The following is a 14,664-nucleotide window of genomic DNA, read 5'->3' as shown; positions in this document are numbered from 1 at the left end:
CAGTGTTCATTTCCGATGGAAATGAAATTTAACAGCCTGAACAGTCGCATTCACTTCCACCAACCATCCAGACACCTCAGCTCAGCTAGACTCCTGCTATCACACATCCCACACATTCACAGAAGCAGACTGGAGGCAGAGCCTTCTCTTACAGCACCCCAAAGCGCGGAACGACCTCCCACATCACATCAGAGCCTCCTCCTCTCTCCCTGAATTCCTCAAGAAGCTGAAGAAAGTGGCTGTTCGAATAATTCCTCTCTCACTGCCCGGGGCAAGTCTCACACGCCAGTGAAGTCTAAGGATACCCTCCTGGGTGATGGTGCGCATTACAAATACACTCCGATGAGGCAGAGACTGACACCGGAGTGTTTACATGGTTCTAGCCTTGAATCCCAGAGGAACTAATGCAGAGCCACAGAGAATCTACGCCCACAGATAGCGCCTGTCCCTCTGTCACAATGAACAGCAGAGAGAAATCTCCATCCACCACCGTTACATGCTTTCCTCTGGGTTTATGACCAGAAATCATTTTTCTGACGGAAAAACAGACACACGGGGAAATAACTTTACTTGCTCTGTTAAGTACACAAAGAGAAGTGTGCTGTGCATTCAAAACAGTATACACTACGGAGTAATAACAAAAGCAAAATGGGGCAAAGAACATTTGCAGACATCATTCCCCATTATTACCACCGAGGTCACACATTGCTGCAAAATCCCACCCAATACCCAACTCTGTTACTTGCACTGTGGTCTTTTAGAACCTCGGTATGTTGGCCCCTTTAACCTCATAGTTATCAATGACCACACAAGGCGACCTTAAACATTAAACTAAATCAAGTTAGCCAGAAATAAAGGGCCTTTTTAGAAGGCCATTGCGCTGCCGGTGTATCACTTTTTTTTACGCACAGGCAGCGCAGTGTGCCTGCCCATATTTACAAGGCCACGTAAAGTCGCCCTGCGTGACATTTCATGGCCTTATAAATATGGGCCCCTTTCACGAATTACGCTGTGTGAAAGGGGCGTTCCATGGGTGTTGCTGTGGGTGTTCCCACGCAACACCCATAGAACCTGATACATTTCCAGGTTTACACTCTATGGAGTGGAGCAACAAGGGAAAATACTTGTATTTCTCCTCGCTTTTTCCTTTTTGTATGCGTGCTGAATTCTGCAGCACTCATAGAAAGAGGAAAATGGCATCAGTGATTGTTTTTGTGCAGGAAGATGTCCCTTTCTGCACAAAAACAATCATCCCCGCAATGCAGGCACCCTTGCAACATGCTACAAGGGTGCCTGCGTTGGTGCATGGCAGCCAATTGTGTTCCAGAACAGGGAAAGCACACGGATGCGTCATATTGTTGTTAATATGATGCATCCTTGTGTGCTATTAAAATGACCCAGCTCGGTGCAGCAAAAAGGCATGCAGTGCCACGCTGTGTCATTTCTTTTGTAAATGACGCCCATAGTTCATTGGTTTAAGTACCTGCTCAAGTGATCTCGTGTAACCTGATGGTGACATGTTTAAAACCTGGCATATTCAACTTGGCTTTTCACTATTTCAGTGCTGGTAAAATGATGGCCATTCACTTGGATTTTAACATCTGTTATTTCAGTGCCAAAAACAATTCACTTTGTGGCACATGCTCTGTTAATGATCTGTAAAGTATCAGAAGGGGCTACTAATAGTCAGTGGTGCTGGAAAAAGTTACAGCATGTGGTTGCTGCCATCAATGTTACATCACTGAAGTCATAAGGATTGTGAAAAAACCAAGCGTTACTGTAGGAAATTCATCACACCCATTCAGCAGTGGTAGGAGTGTGCTATGCAGCGAGTGAATATTTTAGAAAAGCATAGCGTGTTAACACATTGTTATTTACAGTACATTTTCCATTGAAAAGGCCCTGACATGCAGTTTTACTGTTATAACTATTTATTGTACAAATGATAAAGTGTGGAAATCGAGTTTCAGGAAATACTTATAATTTGCTTATCACCAAGTGTCTTGATTTGTTTTGATTCTGTTAAAATCTTTGTTTCCGTTACAGTTCTGAATTGCAAAAAAATGTGTTACACTCCTATTCGCCTTACTGCTGGTATATTTTGAAATATTTGTATAGTTCATTTTAAGGTATTTAAATGTTGTTGTGTGTTAGAAAGAAAAATTTCATCCTATAGCCTTTCCTTTCACACTCCTTGTACCACAGGAAGATTGTCACATAGTTCACTTTACAAAATCTTTTAACTTTGCAATCAGAGAAAGAAAAGTAAACACCAATCACCATGTTAAACGAATAAGCTTCAAATTGTAAGACATAGCAGACATGACCTCTGTCTTTGAACTCACAGCAAATGTGGTGAGATAAAACCAAAATGTAAAGGTACCTTTATTGCTGATTAAGCCTGGGCAAAGCACTACGCTACGCTCGCGTAGTTTGCGAAGTTTGGGCTACTTTGCACTACGTGAATTGCACGTAGCACAGTGCAAACACACGTAGCGTAGTGCAGCAGTCATTTTTTGCTTGCTCGCGGTCCTCAGCGTCAAGTTGGCGACCGCGAGCAAGCAAAATGACATCCCGGCGAGACTTTTTCCTCGTTCGTGATCAGCAACATCAAGTTGCCGATCGCGAGCGTGGAAAATAAACCTCCCGGCGAGCTTCTCAACGCGAGGAGGTCAGGTTTCTCATTGCGAGTGGTCGCGTACGCTCGCGACCGCTCGCGATGAGAAACTACCAGTCCGCGTTGAGAAAGCTGCCACTCGAGTAGAAATCTACTTGAGCAGGAGAAAACGACAAGCATCCGGCACTGTGCAATAAGTGCGAACAGCATCTTGCACAGTGCACTGCGCAGTTTGCGAAGCTACGCGTAGCTCACGTAGTGCAAAGTGCACTTCATGTAGCTACGCGTAGCGCTACTTCGCAAACTACGCCCAGGGTTATTCAACTTCGGAACTCCAGGGGCACCCCCACATACATACTTCCAGTGCCTATGCTAATCTTTTCCTGTTAGATCAGTAGTTTTTCTGAGGTCTTCTTGCTTTAGCAGAGCACTAAACCAAAGACCTAACTTGATTAGCGGGCTACCTAAATAACACCAGTTTAATAATCGATACAAGCAATCAGTATCTCATAACATGATGTAAATGTACATCCTAAATAATTTGGGCACTGTCTCATTTTAGATTTTGTGAAGTAATGAGAACCCACCTTGACTACCCTTATCCCGCCAATCTAATTGTCCATGACCCAGCACCGGCAATAATCTGCATTCAATGAAAGGGTTATCCTTGTACAATGGGTGGGTGCTGAAGGGCATCTCAAAGAGGTAGCCATGAAAGTTACTGTACAACAGATGCTATAACCATTGGCTCCAGTGGCAATATATTTTCTTTCTTGTATTTCCTAGCTCCCAAGAAATATCTTGTTTGCTTTGTCTATTCTCTTGATTGATCCTAATATCTTTCATGTTCCCAGTTCTTATTTCCTCCAGTGTATACATATTTATAATATTCTACCACATGGAACTTGTGATTCAAGCTAGTGATGGAAAGCATTTTTTTTGCAGCCTACTGGAGCCAAGTCCTTCAGTTCTGCCATAGTGGTGATAGATGGGCCCATGTTATTTTATTAAAATGAAGGCTGATGACACTCTTGCTGCATGGATATTTCAGCAATGAAATTTCAAATTAGCAGGTTCTTTGCTAGGCCAGTCAGGGCGGTGTAACTTCAGAGGAGATACGTCCTTGATATCACAACCTTTTCGCACCTCCCATACAGTGTTCAGTTGCCTCCTTCCTTTCTCTGTGATCTGATATTTCCCCTCCAAATATCAAACCTGTCGACCTTTTCCTCTCAGACTATATATGCCCTACCTGTTCCTAGCTCAAGCCACATTACTTTCTGTTACCCTTCTGTCCGAATAGGACTAGCCCTTCTCTTCCATGTCTGGTTCAGTGCTTAATTTGTAAAAGAATAAGTGCGGTGGACCAAGGTTCTGCTCAGAAACCCCTGGGCGGTGCAATCAAAGGTCAGGATGCCGAATACCAAGGCTGCTTAATCTTGGTTCTACCTCAGGCCTCTTTAATCCACAACCAGATACTCCTGCGCCTTTATTTCACTCCGGTACCACCTGCTGGCTCCCTTCGTCACCACCTGCTGGCTCCCTTCGTCACCACCTGCTGGCTCCCTTCATCACTGTTTTTCCCTATTTTTCTCCTCTTTCTTCCCCCTCTTTGTGTATTTCTCTCTTTTGCTCTAGATCAAAGTGTGATCAGGAAAAAACGTGCCGGTCCCCAAAATTGAGTGCCGGTGGGTCCCACCTGCAACCACTGGCTCAAACTGAGCTCTGGTCTGATCCCCCTCTTGCCTTCTCTGTTCTTTCTGGCCTGGTCTGGCGGGCCCCGCATCTACTGACACTTGAGCCTCACCCACTATTCTCACAGGCACTGCCATCACACCCACCAACTCCACGTGGCCCTGACATGTTGCATAGTAGGTATCTACAGTGAGTTCCCGGCATTTTTACCACCAATAAATTCAGCATGTGGCGTTTGTTTGATGCCCTTCAAAAGAACCCATATCATTATACATTTGCACAGATCACTGTGTCCCCTCCATTTTTCTTGTTCTTTCCCTGACATTGGCACGTTCTACTGGCTGTAATCAGATGGCCCAGTGATTAGATGACCTTTCGAAACCTCTTCATCCGCCCTGTACTGTCCTTCAACATTTTACGCTCCCTCGCTCATTGTGTGACTAGTGTTACTGTCGCTCCTGTCTTTAAATTACCTGCAATCTGACTTTCGCAGTGTCCAGGGGGAATGTGAAAAGGTCTGCAATGCAGGCGGCAGTCCCGGCGCTGAGGAACTTCACGCCGGGTGTGGGTGGAAGGTCTGAAGGCTTAAATCCCACCATCTTTGCTTAGTCTTAGGTGAGCGCTGAGGGAAATAAGCATAATGTCAGTCATGAGGGGCAAAAATCTGGTCTTCAACTTATAAGGCAATACCATACACAGTCATTAGAGCATGAACAATAACACAACTATCACAAGGAGGCAAAGGGTAAAGCACAATTAAGAGAAGGCAAAGAAGTAAAGCGTCTTGCATAACTTTTGAAGATTTGTTGCACTTGAGGAATACCAAACTGCCTCTGCAAGTGAACTTTACAGTATAGAGACTGCACTCAAAAATTCCCACCCATCCGGTGTCCAAACATGTATCTGAAGCCACAGCCCAGGAGAATCTACCAAGGCCTTGAGGATCTTACTCGATAGAGTCCAAGGCTCCTTGCAAGATAACAATCTGTTCAAAGGACGGATCATAAGATGGCGGCGATGGCGGCGATGGCCGGCCCTGAGATGGTGTCCAAAGGTGCACACTGTAATATACAGGACTACAGTAAATGATAAGTGGAATAAATGATTGATCAGGTGTTGGGACGCAATTGCCCAGTGCTTATCTAATAAACAAATTAACTTGGTCAAGATCCAATTTTGGGATTACAAGGTACATTCCAGACCCCTGCTCGAATCATCATTTATTAACATTGCTCTACAAGATACAGGTTTAGCCATTTGAATAGAAATGCCTTTTGTCAGAAAAGTAAGGACATAAGGGCGAAGAGGTTGACGAAAATCACACTGATAGTGTGTTGGTGTGCAGAAATTAAAATACGAAAGTCTGTTAATGTGTCACTCAAAGTGTGTTTTGTCTGTGGTCGAAGCAGAGAGGTTTTGCGATCAACCAAATCCTCTGTAAAGCTTCATAAATTCTTCTTGGACACAGAACCTCACCGTTCCCGTGACGCATATGCCTTTTCCGCTGTGCCGCATTAACTTGAGCCCTCTTTGAACTGACCTGGCCATTGGTGTGCGGTTGATGTGTACACATGTGATCGCTCTGTGTAGGTATTCTAAGCTTTAGTGTAAAATATTGGCGGGACAATCTAAAAGGTATTGCCTCTCTCAATGCCAAGCATATTCTGGGCGAGAATAATGCTTACAGCATATAGCATGGCGAAGTTTAACTTGAGCCTTTCCCTTTTAATTATTGTTACTGGACTTGTGACAGTTAGTTACACAGATACTCAAGCATAGTAACATACTTTTCAATGAATAATTGAATGTATTTAATGCAATACTCGACTATTCTGTTTTTCAAAGGCTATTGTTTAGCAACAACGCTAACATATTGTAGTCTATGAGACAAATGGATTTTTAGAAAATAGCAAATGCTCTTAAGAGACCATTTAACACAAGCCATTAGTTAGATTCTAAAGTGGCTGACTGCGTGCTAAATACTGCTAAAAGTTCCTCAGCCAGTGTGCACTCACACTGCAATCCTTACACATAGATAGATGTCAATAACATACAAAATCTTCTTAAAAATCGAATAAAGCCAAAAATGATTAAACGTAGCTAATGCACATTGGCCAACAAGGCAGCTTGACCCCAAATTACTTGATCAATATAAATTCTAAAACAGATTTTGATATGCATGGGCATTTAACATGTTTGTGGAAAGATTGAAATCAATCAGATAGGATTTATAACGTCTACTGCATGCCTAAAATAGATAGTTAATATCCCAAACCAAAATGTTGTCTGTGTGGAATGTTTGATAAGCTAGAGGGTCGCCATATTGAGTAACAACGTTATATTATGGGGAAAAAGAGCCAACTTTGAGTCAGAGTCTCAACGTGGAAGTTATTGCAAAAGTTATCATCTAGGTTTCCTTTCCTATTTCCTCTATAGTGGATCAGGAATCAGGCTTCAGTGTTCTCATAGTTCTGCTCTTCCCTTTGAGGAAGAAGGGAGGAGAAATAAAGAAAGAGGGGTGATAGCCCACAGGGTATGAGTAAGGACCAACAAAGCCCTGGTCCTGTGGTGCGCTTAAAGGCCTTGAAGTCTACCTCTAAAGTGGCGCGGTCCAAATCAGAATGGCTGTGGGAAGAGGGATAATCCAGCTGTTATTTAAGCTGCTGACCCTGAAACTGGGAGACCAGAGTGCCAATCCCGGACTCAGCACTTAACCAAAATAATTGAGTGATTCTGCGAAAATGACCCCATCTACCTGTGCCTCGTATTGTAAGTATGTGGCTTGTAAAAACAGTTCTATGGTTCATTGTCCCAGTAAAATGTCCCCAGTCTCTTCATCACATGTTGATTTATCTATTACTTTTTTCATTGAACCCCACGTGCTCATTGCTGTTTTCTACAGACGATCTCATGTTCGAGATGTCCCCTCTGCATTGAAAATACAGCGCAAACATCTGCTCCTCGGAACTATGGCTGCATTACACCACAGAGTAAAAATTAAATAATTTCGAATTGAGGGGCAGGTTCACAAAAGGAAAACTTCCCCTCAAAACAGGCTAAGATACTTGAACATGTGTTAAATGCATCAAGTACAACAAAGGAAATAGAAGTGCACATTTCAAATGTAAGTGCCACGTATTTATGCTTAACTTACTCATGTTCACATGTTCAAAGTAAGACAAAGTGGCTGTACCTATGGAAATGGCAAAAGGCATGTAAAGTAAACAAAGTTCTACACTTCCCACAAAGTAGTATATTTCTCAGTAGGTTTGCGGGTACACAAAAAATGAACAAGATTTGGTCTTGTTTCTACACTTGTATTTGAGTAAGTCACAAACTTGACCTGGTCGAACCTCAAGACACAGTTGTAGAATTTGTGGTTTTTTTTTTTTTTTTTACCATCAAGGGAACCTCTTCTCCATTGAAAAAAAGTCAATTTTCGTTAATGAACGAAAAAAGTAAGGGTGCGGTCGACAATATTATAGGTCAGGACAATTCTAAGTTATGCCTCAGCACCTTAAATAGGTTAATAAACTGACAAGTGGTGCACTACATGAGGAAAACATATCACATACATTGAAACCTCAAATCAAACATTAAGACATTCCAAGCTAAAGGCCACCTTTTGACACCTCTTATCATGACTACACTGTCTGACATTACCAGAATTGCTCCTTCCCGGTCTATTGGCTATTACCTGTCCACAGCCCTTAAACAAACTTTTAGGGAAAGCTGTGATCTGTTTTGTCTTGCCTTTGTCAATAAATTACAGGAGGGACAAGTGGGATATTTTAAAGAGAATTTTTTAGATCTTGTTCCATCATAAGCAATGTTATTGTGAGTTCTCCTCTCGTTTTAGTTAGGACTCCCATTTTTATGGGATTTATTTTGGACATTTCGGTCTATATTTATCCGATTGTTTTGTTTCCTAATATTTGTGGTATTTATCCATATTTTGTGATGGGTGAAAAATTTGGTTTCAAATAATATTATTCAATTGATCCATTTATGCTTGTGCTTCAAAGTCTATAGGGTTTTAGTGCACTGAGTAGCATATACAATACAAAAATTCAGTCACCTGAAAGCACAAGGATTATAGCACGTGCATGCATTTAAGCTTGCTTAGGACATCTCATCCTTTTCTTTTAGCTTTGCCGTCACTATGCACAGCTATTGTCCTGACAGTCATCATTGACAGCATAATGGGATGCTCAAAGGAAGACCTAACTACTGCCCTGTTCTGTTTTAGAGAGTTAATATAGGCAGAAAACCACTACGGGGCAGAATTACAAGCCCCTTGCGCCACTCTTGCGTCACTTTTAACATGGGAAAAGTGACGTATAAGTGGCGCAAGGGCTTGTAAATCTGCCCCTATGGGGCTTATTTACAAGCCTCTTGCGCCACTTTTACGTCATTTTTAACATAGGAAAAGTGACGTACGTGTGGCGCAAGGGGCTTGTAAATAAGCTTCTATATTTCTGACTGTATTTTTTATGTAAAAACCAGCAAAAATGGAACGCTGGGAATCTTTAGCATATTATCGAACATTTTACACGGGAGTAAACAATGAAGCCGGCTGATTGTGTCTTATTATCTGCTTCTTATGCAACAGAACAAACACGAAACGAAACGCTTCACTTTTTCACACGTGCAAAAATGTGTCTACATTTGAGGCAAAACGTTATGTATTCATTATCACAATACATGTAGGTCTGCTCTGTTTTCCCAAGATATTCCCATAATTTCAAGCAATCACAATTTACTGTTTCTGCAAGATTATTTTTGTTCAACTATTGTCTGTTTAGTTGTTAATGTTAAATCCAGAAAGTACAAAATACATCACAATCCCAACACAGTTATTTTCGTTTCCAAATGGGAAAGTTCCCAAATATTCAATATGTGAACTTTATACTTACAGTTTGAAGATGCTCTCACAAAGGAGCAAAGGCTGCCGTTTTTCCAAAGCTTGATCTTAAAGCTCACTTTGGACCTGGAGGGAAAGCTTACCTTTCCTCTGGGAATGGACACAGAGCCAGCTCTCTTTAAAGCCCTGGGTGGCTGCTGACGTCACTGGCTGCCAGATAAGGAGTCTCCTCCCCAGAGCCCCAGAGGCAGGCGGCTCTGGCTGGGAGAGGGCAAAGACCTCACACCCCTGGCCTGAAACACACTGAACAACAGCCTTCAAGTAAACAGGTCTGCATGTCAGCACTGTGGATGCTACATGGGTGTGTGAAAGAAACCTTTACAGGAGTGTTGACTTCTTTTCCATAATTAGCGACCCATAGAACTAATCTCATTAGTTTTCTGTTTTATATTTTGGATTACAGTACTAGTGTGCATACTTCATCACTGTACAATGCCAATCGTGGATAGGGGCCTCCAATACAAAACTCATAGTAACGTGTTTTCCTCAACCATTAATGTCAGTGTAGGAAGGATAGGTTAGTAAATCTCTCTGCGCCAACGTCATCGAAGGAGACAGGACATGTGGGTATCAAATGGGAGCAACACCTTACCAATAGGCTTTCTTTCCTCTTGCCCTTATCCTGTGATATTGTTGGGTATTGTATGGGAAAGGATGCCTAAATGAGTATAGCTAAATTACTCTTTGATTTACTTCGTTTTTTGTAAAGCGCTACATGGTTACTTCGGAGCACTGGACCAGTAGAACAGCACAGCATAGTTAGATGTTGTGCAGGATAGTAGCTTCTAACCAGATTCTCCTCAGTTTGCTGAGTCCAGACAGACTGAGTCCTGAGAGGTCTCCATCTCATGTGACAGAGGTGTATTCTATGAGTTACCCCGTCTATCCAAGAGCCAAATCAAGGCATTGAAGCCTAGATTAAGAAAATGTTGAATTAGTCATTATATTTATAGCAAAACTTATATTTTCCATGAATCTAAAACTTTGGAAGAGACAGCTGGTTAGGAAGCAACTGGTTCATGATTCAGTACAATTTGAAAAGGAATTGCAAGTATTGGAGAATGGTCTGGTGATGTGGGTGGAGGTTTGGAGAAAAAGATATTACCACTGATCATTATAATTCTGCTTAGTCTATCTCTTTTAATAAAACTTCTTGAAGTTCTCCGTTTAAGAGATAAATTTAAGCAGTGGCGGCTCGCTGAGGGAGTGTAGCGGGGCGGTGGGGCGGGGCGGGGGAGGGGCAGGATGGGGGGTATTAGACTCCGACGTCCAGCTGAACGGAGTAAGGTAAGTAATTAAATAAATAAAACAATTTACCTTGTGCGCGCTGCATCGCCAACTCTGCAGTAATCATACAAATATTCTGCCTCTCCTTTTAAAAAATAACATTTATCAGTTGAGTTCAAATAAACCCTGTTAAGAGTTAATTAACCAGTATTGCTTAGTTGAAAGGGACTGCATCATTGCTGACAACATAATATTTTCCCATATTTCAATGTGGTAATAACAATCTTTATTATACGCTTACAAGTGGTTGCAAACTCCTTTTTTTCATTTCTTAAAAACTTAAAACCAAAGCTACATTTCTTCAGCAGATACGAGAATTTCCAAAGGGTAACATATAGAATCAAATCAGCGTATGATGTTGCAGTTCTATTTTTCACTCACAATTTCTCTAATCTGATCATCTCTTATTTCCTGCGACTCCTCAAGCACTGCTTCCATACCCTTTCAAGTATCTTCAATTTACTGGCGTTTTGGTCATATTTTGCATATTTTGCAATACTTGCCGATTGCTATCAATTTCCAGATTGGTTCTATAAAATGTAGTATTCTTCCATTCTGTCTTGTGGGGAAGCAAAAAGACATTCCTCTTAATTTAATCGTATTTCCCCTATTTCACGACTATTGCATGTACCACCTGCGTATCACATTCTTGATGTGCAAAAGACAAACATTGGGGCATATTCTCAAGGCTATATCGCCGCGTTAGTGGCACTTTTCTGCCGCTAAAGCTGCGATATTTTTATCGCCTAATTCTTAAGCTGAAGCTAACAGCCGTTAGCGACAGTTTTTATTCGAAAGCGTCCATTTTAAAGATCGGCACTTCTGTTAGCGATAATTATATACAGGAGAGGTTTTCCCGTGCAAAACCGCGCGCAAACACCACTACTCCATATTCACAAGGGGATGCTTGAACTTCTGAAGACCAAAAAAACTGGCTCTAACTGGAGTTAGAGCCAGTAACTTAAGACCAGAAAATAGCTGGTCTTAAAAATGGGGATAACACTTGGGCCACATCTCAGCAGGTTTGTCGTGCAGGACAGCGCTGCCAGCAATGTTGCAGCGCTGCCCTGCGTCAAAACTACAGTGCAGGAATGCACACCATCAATAAGATAGTGCGCATTCCTGGTCCCCAGTAATGAAAAGTGTGGCAGCGCTGCGACAAGACAGGGTTGCAACATTTCTCACTATGCCCTTCTTGCGGCAGCATGGATGCACTGTATTTACTGGACAGTGCTCCATGACGCAAGTAATGATAGATATGTCAGGAATCCTGACGTATCTGTCTGCGCTAAAGTCACGCATTGCTGCAGTCATGTCACAACCATGATGCAGCTCCAGCAATGCATGGGGTCAGCCTATCCCTGTGGCACTGCATCACCCATACGCCTGCCATCAGGCAGGCGGAAGGTACTGACGCAGTGGTGTTCATCAGTGGTGCCCGAATGTCGACGCTGTTGGAGATCCATCGGTGGTGGTTGCGCGCTGCGGTGTCACCATTTGGAATCAATGGTGGAGTGTTGGTGCAGAGGGAGTTGACGAGCCTTGAGCCAGCTGCAAGGGGGTGCGATGATGGCGGTGGCATCCGGTGGGCAAGGTGAAGACGTGATGTTACCAATGATGGTCGGTCCAGGAGAGTCCACTGTTGTGGCTGTAGTTGAAGTTCCTTCTGGCGGAGGTGACGTGCTCGACCGTGTGTCCTGCTATGGGGCTTGTTGAGGTGACTGCTGCTTGCGTCTGATGTAGGGGACCTTCACCAGGAGAGGGTGGTGTCCTGATCACAGGGGTTGTCCAGGTGAAACTTGAGTTCACTGAGTAGGATGTCGTCGGTGGATGGGAGACCCTGGGGTGCAATGAGGTCTACAATGGAATTGGAGAATGGGGGCCATGGCCCGGGGGGCCTGCACATGAGGGTGCCGCAGAGGAAGTGCTTGGGCTTGGTCCGGATCTGGGAGTTGAGATGGTCCATGGTCACCCTTGGGTCATTAGAGTGCATGGTCATTCGGAGTGTGCTGCTGTAGGTGATGGCAATGCCTCCTCCTTGATGGTCGGGTTGCTCCTTGCGGGTGGTACTGCAGCCGTCAGTGATACTACTGGCGATGTCCGTTCCGGAGCAGAGGTTGGTCTTGGCAGGTGAGGGGCTGTCCAGGGTTGATGGCGAGGAGGGTGCTGGCGTCGTAGCGGTGGAGTGTCCAAGAGGAAGGCTCCTTGGTGCTGAGAGCGATCCAGGGGCAGACGGACGCAAACAGCATAGTCTATGGGTTGCCTTTGGCATGAGAGGCGACCAGTACAACACAGGCAGTACATCATTAACAACGCAACTCCGACAATGCAGGAGCCTTTACATCGCATTTGATTACAACGCATTGTGAGGTCAGTAATGGGGTAATTTAAAGTTTTTTGGGTGGTTATGGGTTTCGGGGGGTAAAATATAAAAATTGGGGTGTGTTTTGGGGTAAAATATGAAAATTGGGGTGTGTTTTGGGTCAAATTTGATTTTTGGGTGTGTTACGGGGGCTCAAAAAGGAATTCCAGGGTTCATGTTGGGTTTGGGATGCAAAGGTTAGTTTTGGGTTGCACTCAGTGATGTGGGAATAGTGATATTAATGTCTCTGCTATGCAACACCTACTTTTCTGTTGCAATGTGCCTAGTATTAGTATGCATTGGAATAGAATGCGATGTTATGGCATGCGTTGCAACCACGTATGTGCCTTTGGCACACAAGTGGTACGCCCGCTGTGCATGGACGCACAGTGGCCGCCATTGAGAAGTGCTGGGGGGGCGGGCTGGAAAGCTGTGAGGTGGTAAACGCTGGAAAGAACACTGGATGTGGCGTGGATGCGGGGATGTGTGTGTGAGAGGTGTGATTGGTAATTGGCAATGGGACAAGGCATGCAGCCAGGGACTGAAGGGGTGGGGATGTTCTCCATGCAGGCTGTAATGCAGCCTGCATTACGAACAGGGAAGTGCGCATGACTGCTTTGGGCGGCCTGAGTGGGCCGACCAAACAGTCACTGCGCACTTGAGTGGGCATGCCAATCCGCCCATGCCTTGCCCCGTGCTTTGAGCAGTCCTACCAACCCTCCCCCCGCAAAGGAAACATAGCACGGTTACATCAGTAAGTTATCATCATGTGATGATTGTTCCTCCTCTGTACTGCTTGAAAGCAACGGATGAGCCGCTATTGAGGGTGCGTCATCTGCATGTGCTAGGCCTGGGCGACTCCACTCCCAGGCGTCCTGCGCTACGCGTCCCACCTTCTCCTTACCTGGATATTGACACTGTGGCAAAATCCTCTGCACTCTCTCCAAATCTGTGACTCAGCCAGGTGGGATTTCACAAACCTGGGTACAGCAGTCACCGCCAAGTCCACTGGTGAAGCTCCAGATGCAGTTGATGCAGCAGGCCCCCTTAGGTGTGAAGTTGCAGCGCTTCCTCACTCTCCACAGCGTCCGGCCAGCCCAACATCATCCGGCCTGTAATGCAGAGAGGTGGCACCCACTGCTGGTAATCCCCTCCGTGCACCCCGGTGTAGTGGTGGTCGTAGTATGCAATGCTGCCCTCTCTACGTTGGGGCGCAGTAGCGCCTCTACTATTAACAGCACCAAGGTGCGCAAGGCGGTCTTCTCACACAGGTCAGCAATGTGTCTCCATGAGACCTGCCAGACTTCACCACCAGGAACGGGGGCGTTCGTCGTGCCTCAATGTCTGCTGCTACGGCTCATCGACTTCACAGCTCCTCTGCATCCCACTCCAGGCTCCAGACAAAGGTCCAGTGAGGCACCCAGGCCCCAGACGCATGTCCAGTGAGGCATCCAGGCTGCAGACGCAGGTCCAGCAAGGCATCCAGGCTCCAGACGCAGGTCCAGCGAGGCATCCTGGCTCCAGACACAGGTCCAGCGAGGCAACCTGGCTCTCATCCTGGTCATCCTGGATGTTGGGTGGCTTGCAGGGGTAGTCGATGTGTGCTGCACTTGGCCCAGGCTGCTCCATTCTGCATTTTTTTTGTTTTTATACCTATTTTCTATTGGATGTTGACTGATAGGCTATTTTTTGCAATAGAGACAAAAAAACTCACGTTGGGCTGGCTAACAGGAGTTTTGTTGCCGCTAATGAGCCTATCGGTAGTTTTTGCCTGCTAAC

The 14,664-nt window shown here is 44.5% G+C and overlaps 1 protein-coding gene across 2 annotated transcripts in view; it reads right to left on the bottom strand.

Annotated features, from left to right (window-relative positions):
- Positions 1 to 9,327, bottom strand: part of UCP1 (uncoupling protein 1) — a 29,091-nt gene extending 19,764 nt beyond the window's left edge. For both annotated transcript variants that reach the window (XR_014978123.1, XM_085641601.1), the window contains exons 1-2: positions 9,229 to 9,327; positions 4,786 to 4,934 (exon numbers count right to left, since the gene is read on the bottom strand). Coding sequence is in view for 1 of the 2 variants with exons in the window: in XM_085641601.1 (XP_085497727.1) it covers positions 4,786 to 4,911 (126 nt within the window). In the remaining variant the exon portion in view is untranslated. The remainder of the gene's footprint in view (positions 1 to 4,785; positions 4,935 to 9,228) is intronic.
- Between the last annotated feature and the right edge of the window lie 5,337 nt (positions 9,328 to 14,664).

This window comes from Triturus cristatus, chromosome 2_2 (genome assembly GCF_964204655.1).
Source record: "Triturus cristatus chromosome 2_2, aTriCri1.1, whole genome shotgun sequence".
In the NCBI taxonomy this organism is placed as follows: Eukaryota; Metazoa; Chordata; class Amphibia; order Caudata; family Salamandridae; genus Triturus; species Triturus cristatus.
Note: the sequence above shows the minus strand (reverse complement) of the source record. Positions and strands in the feature narration are given on the sequence as shown.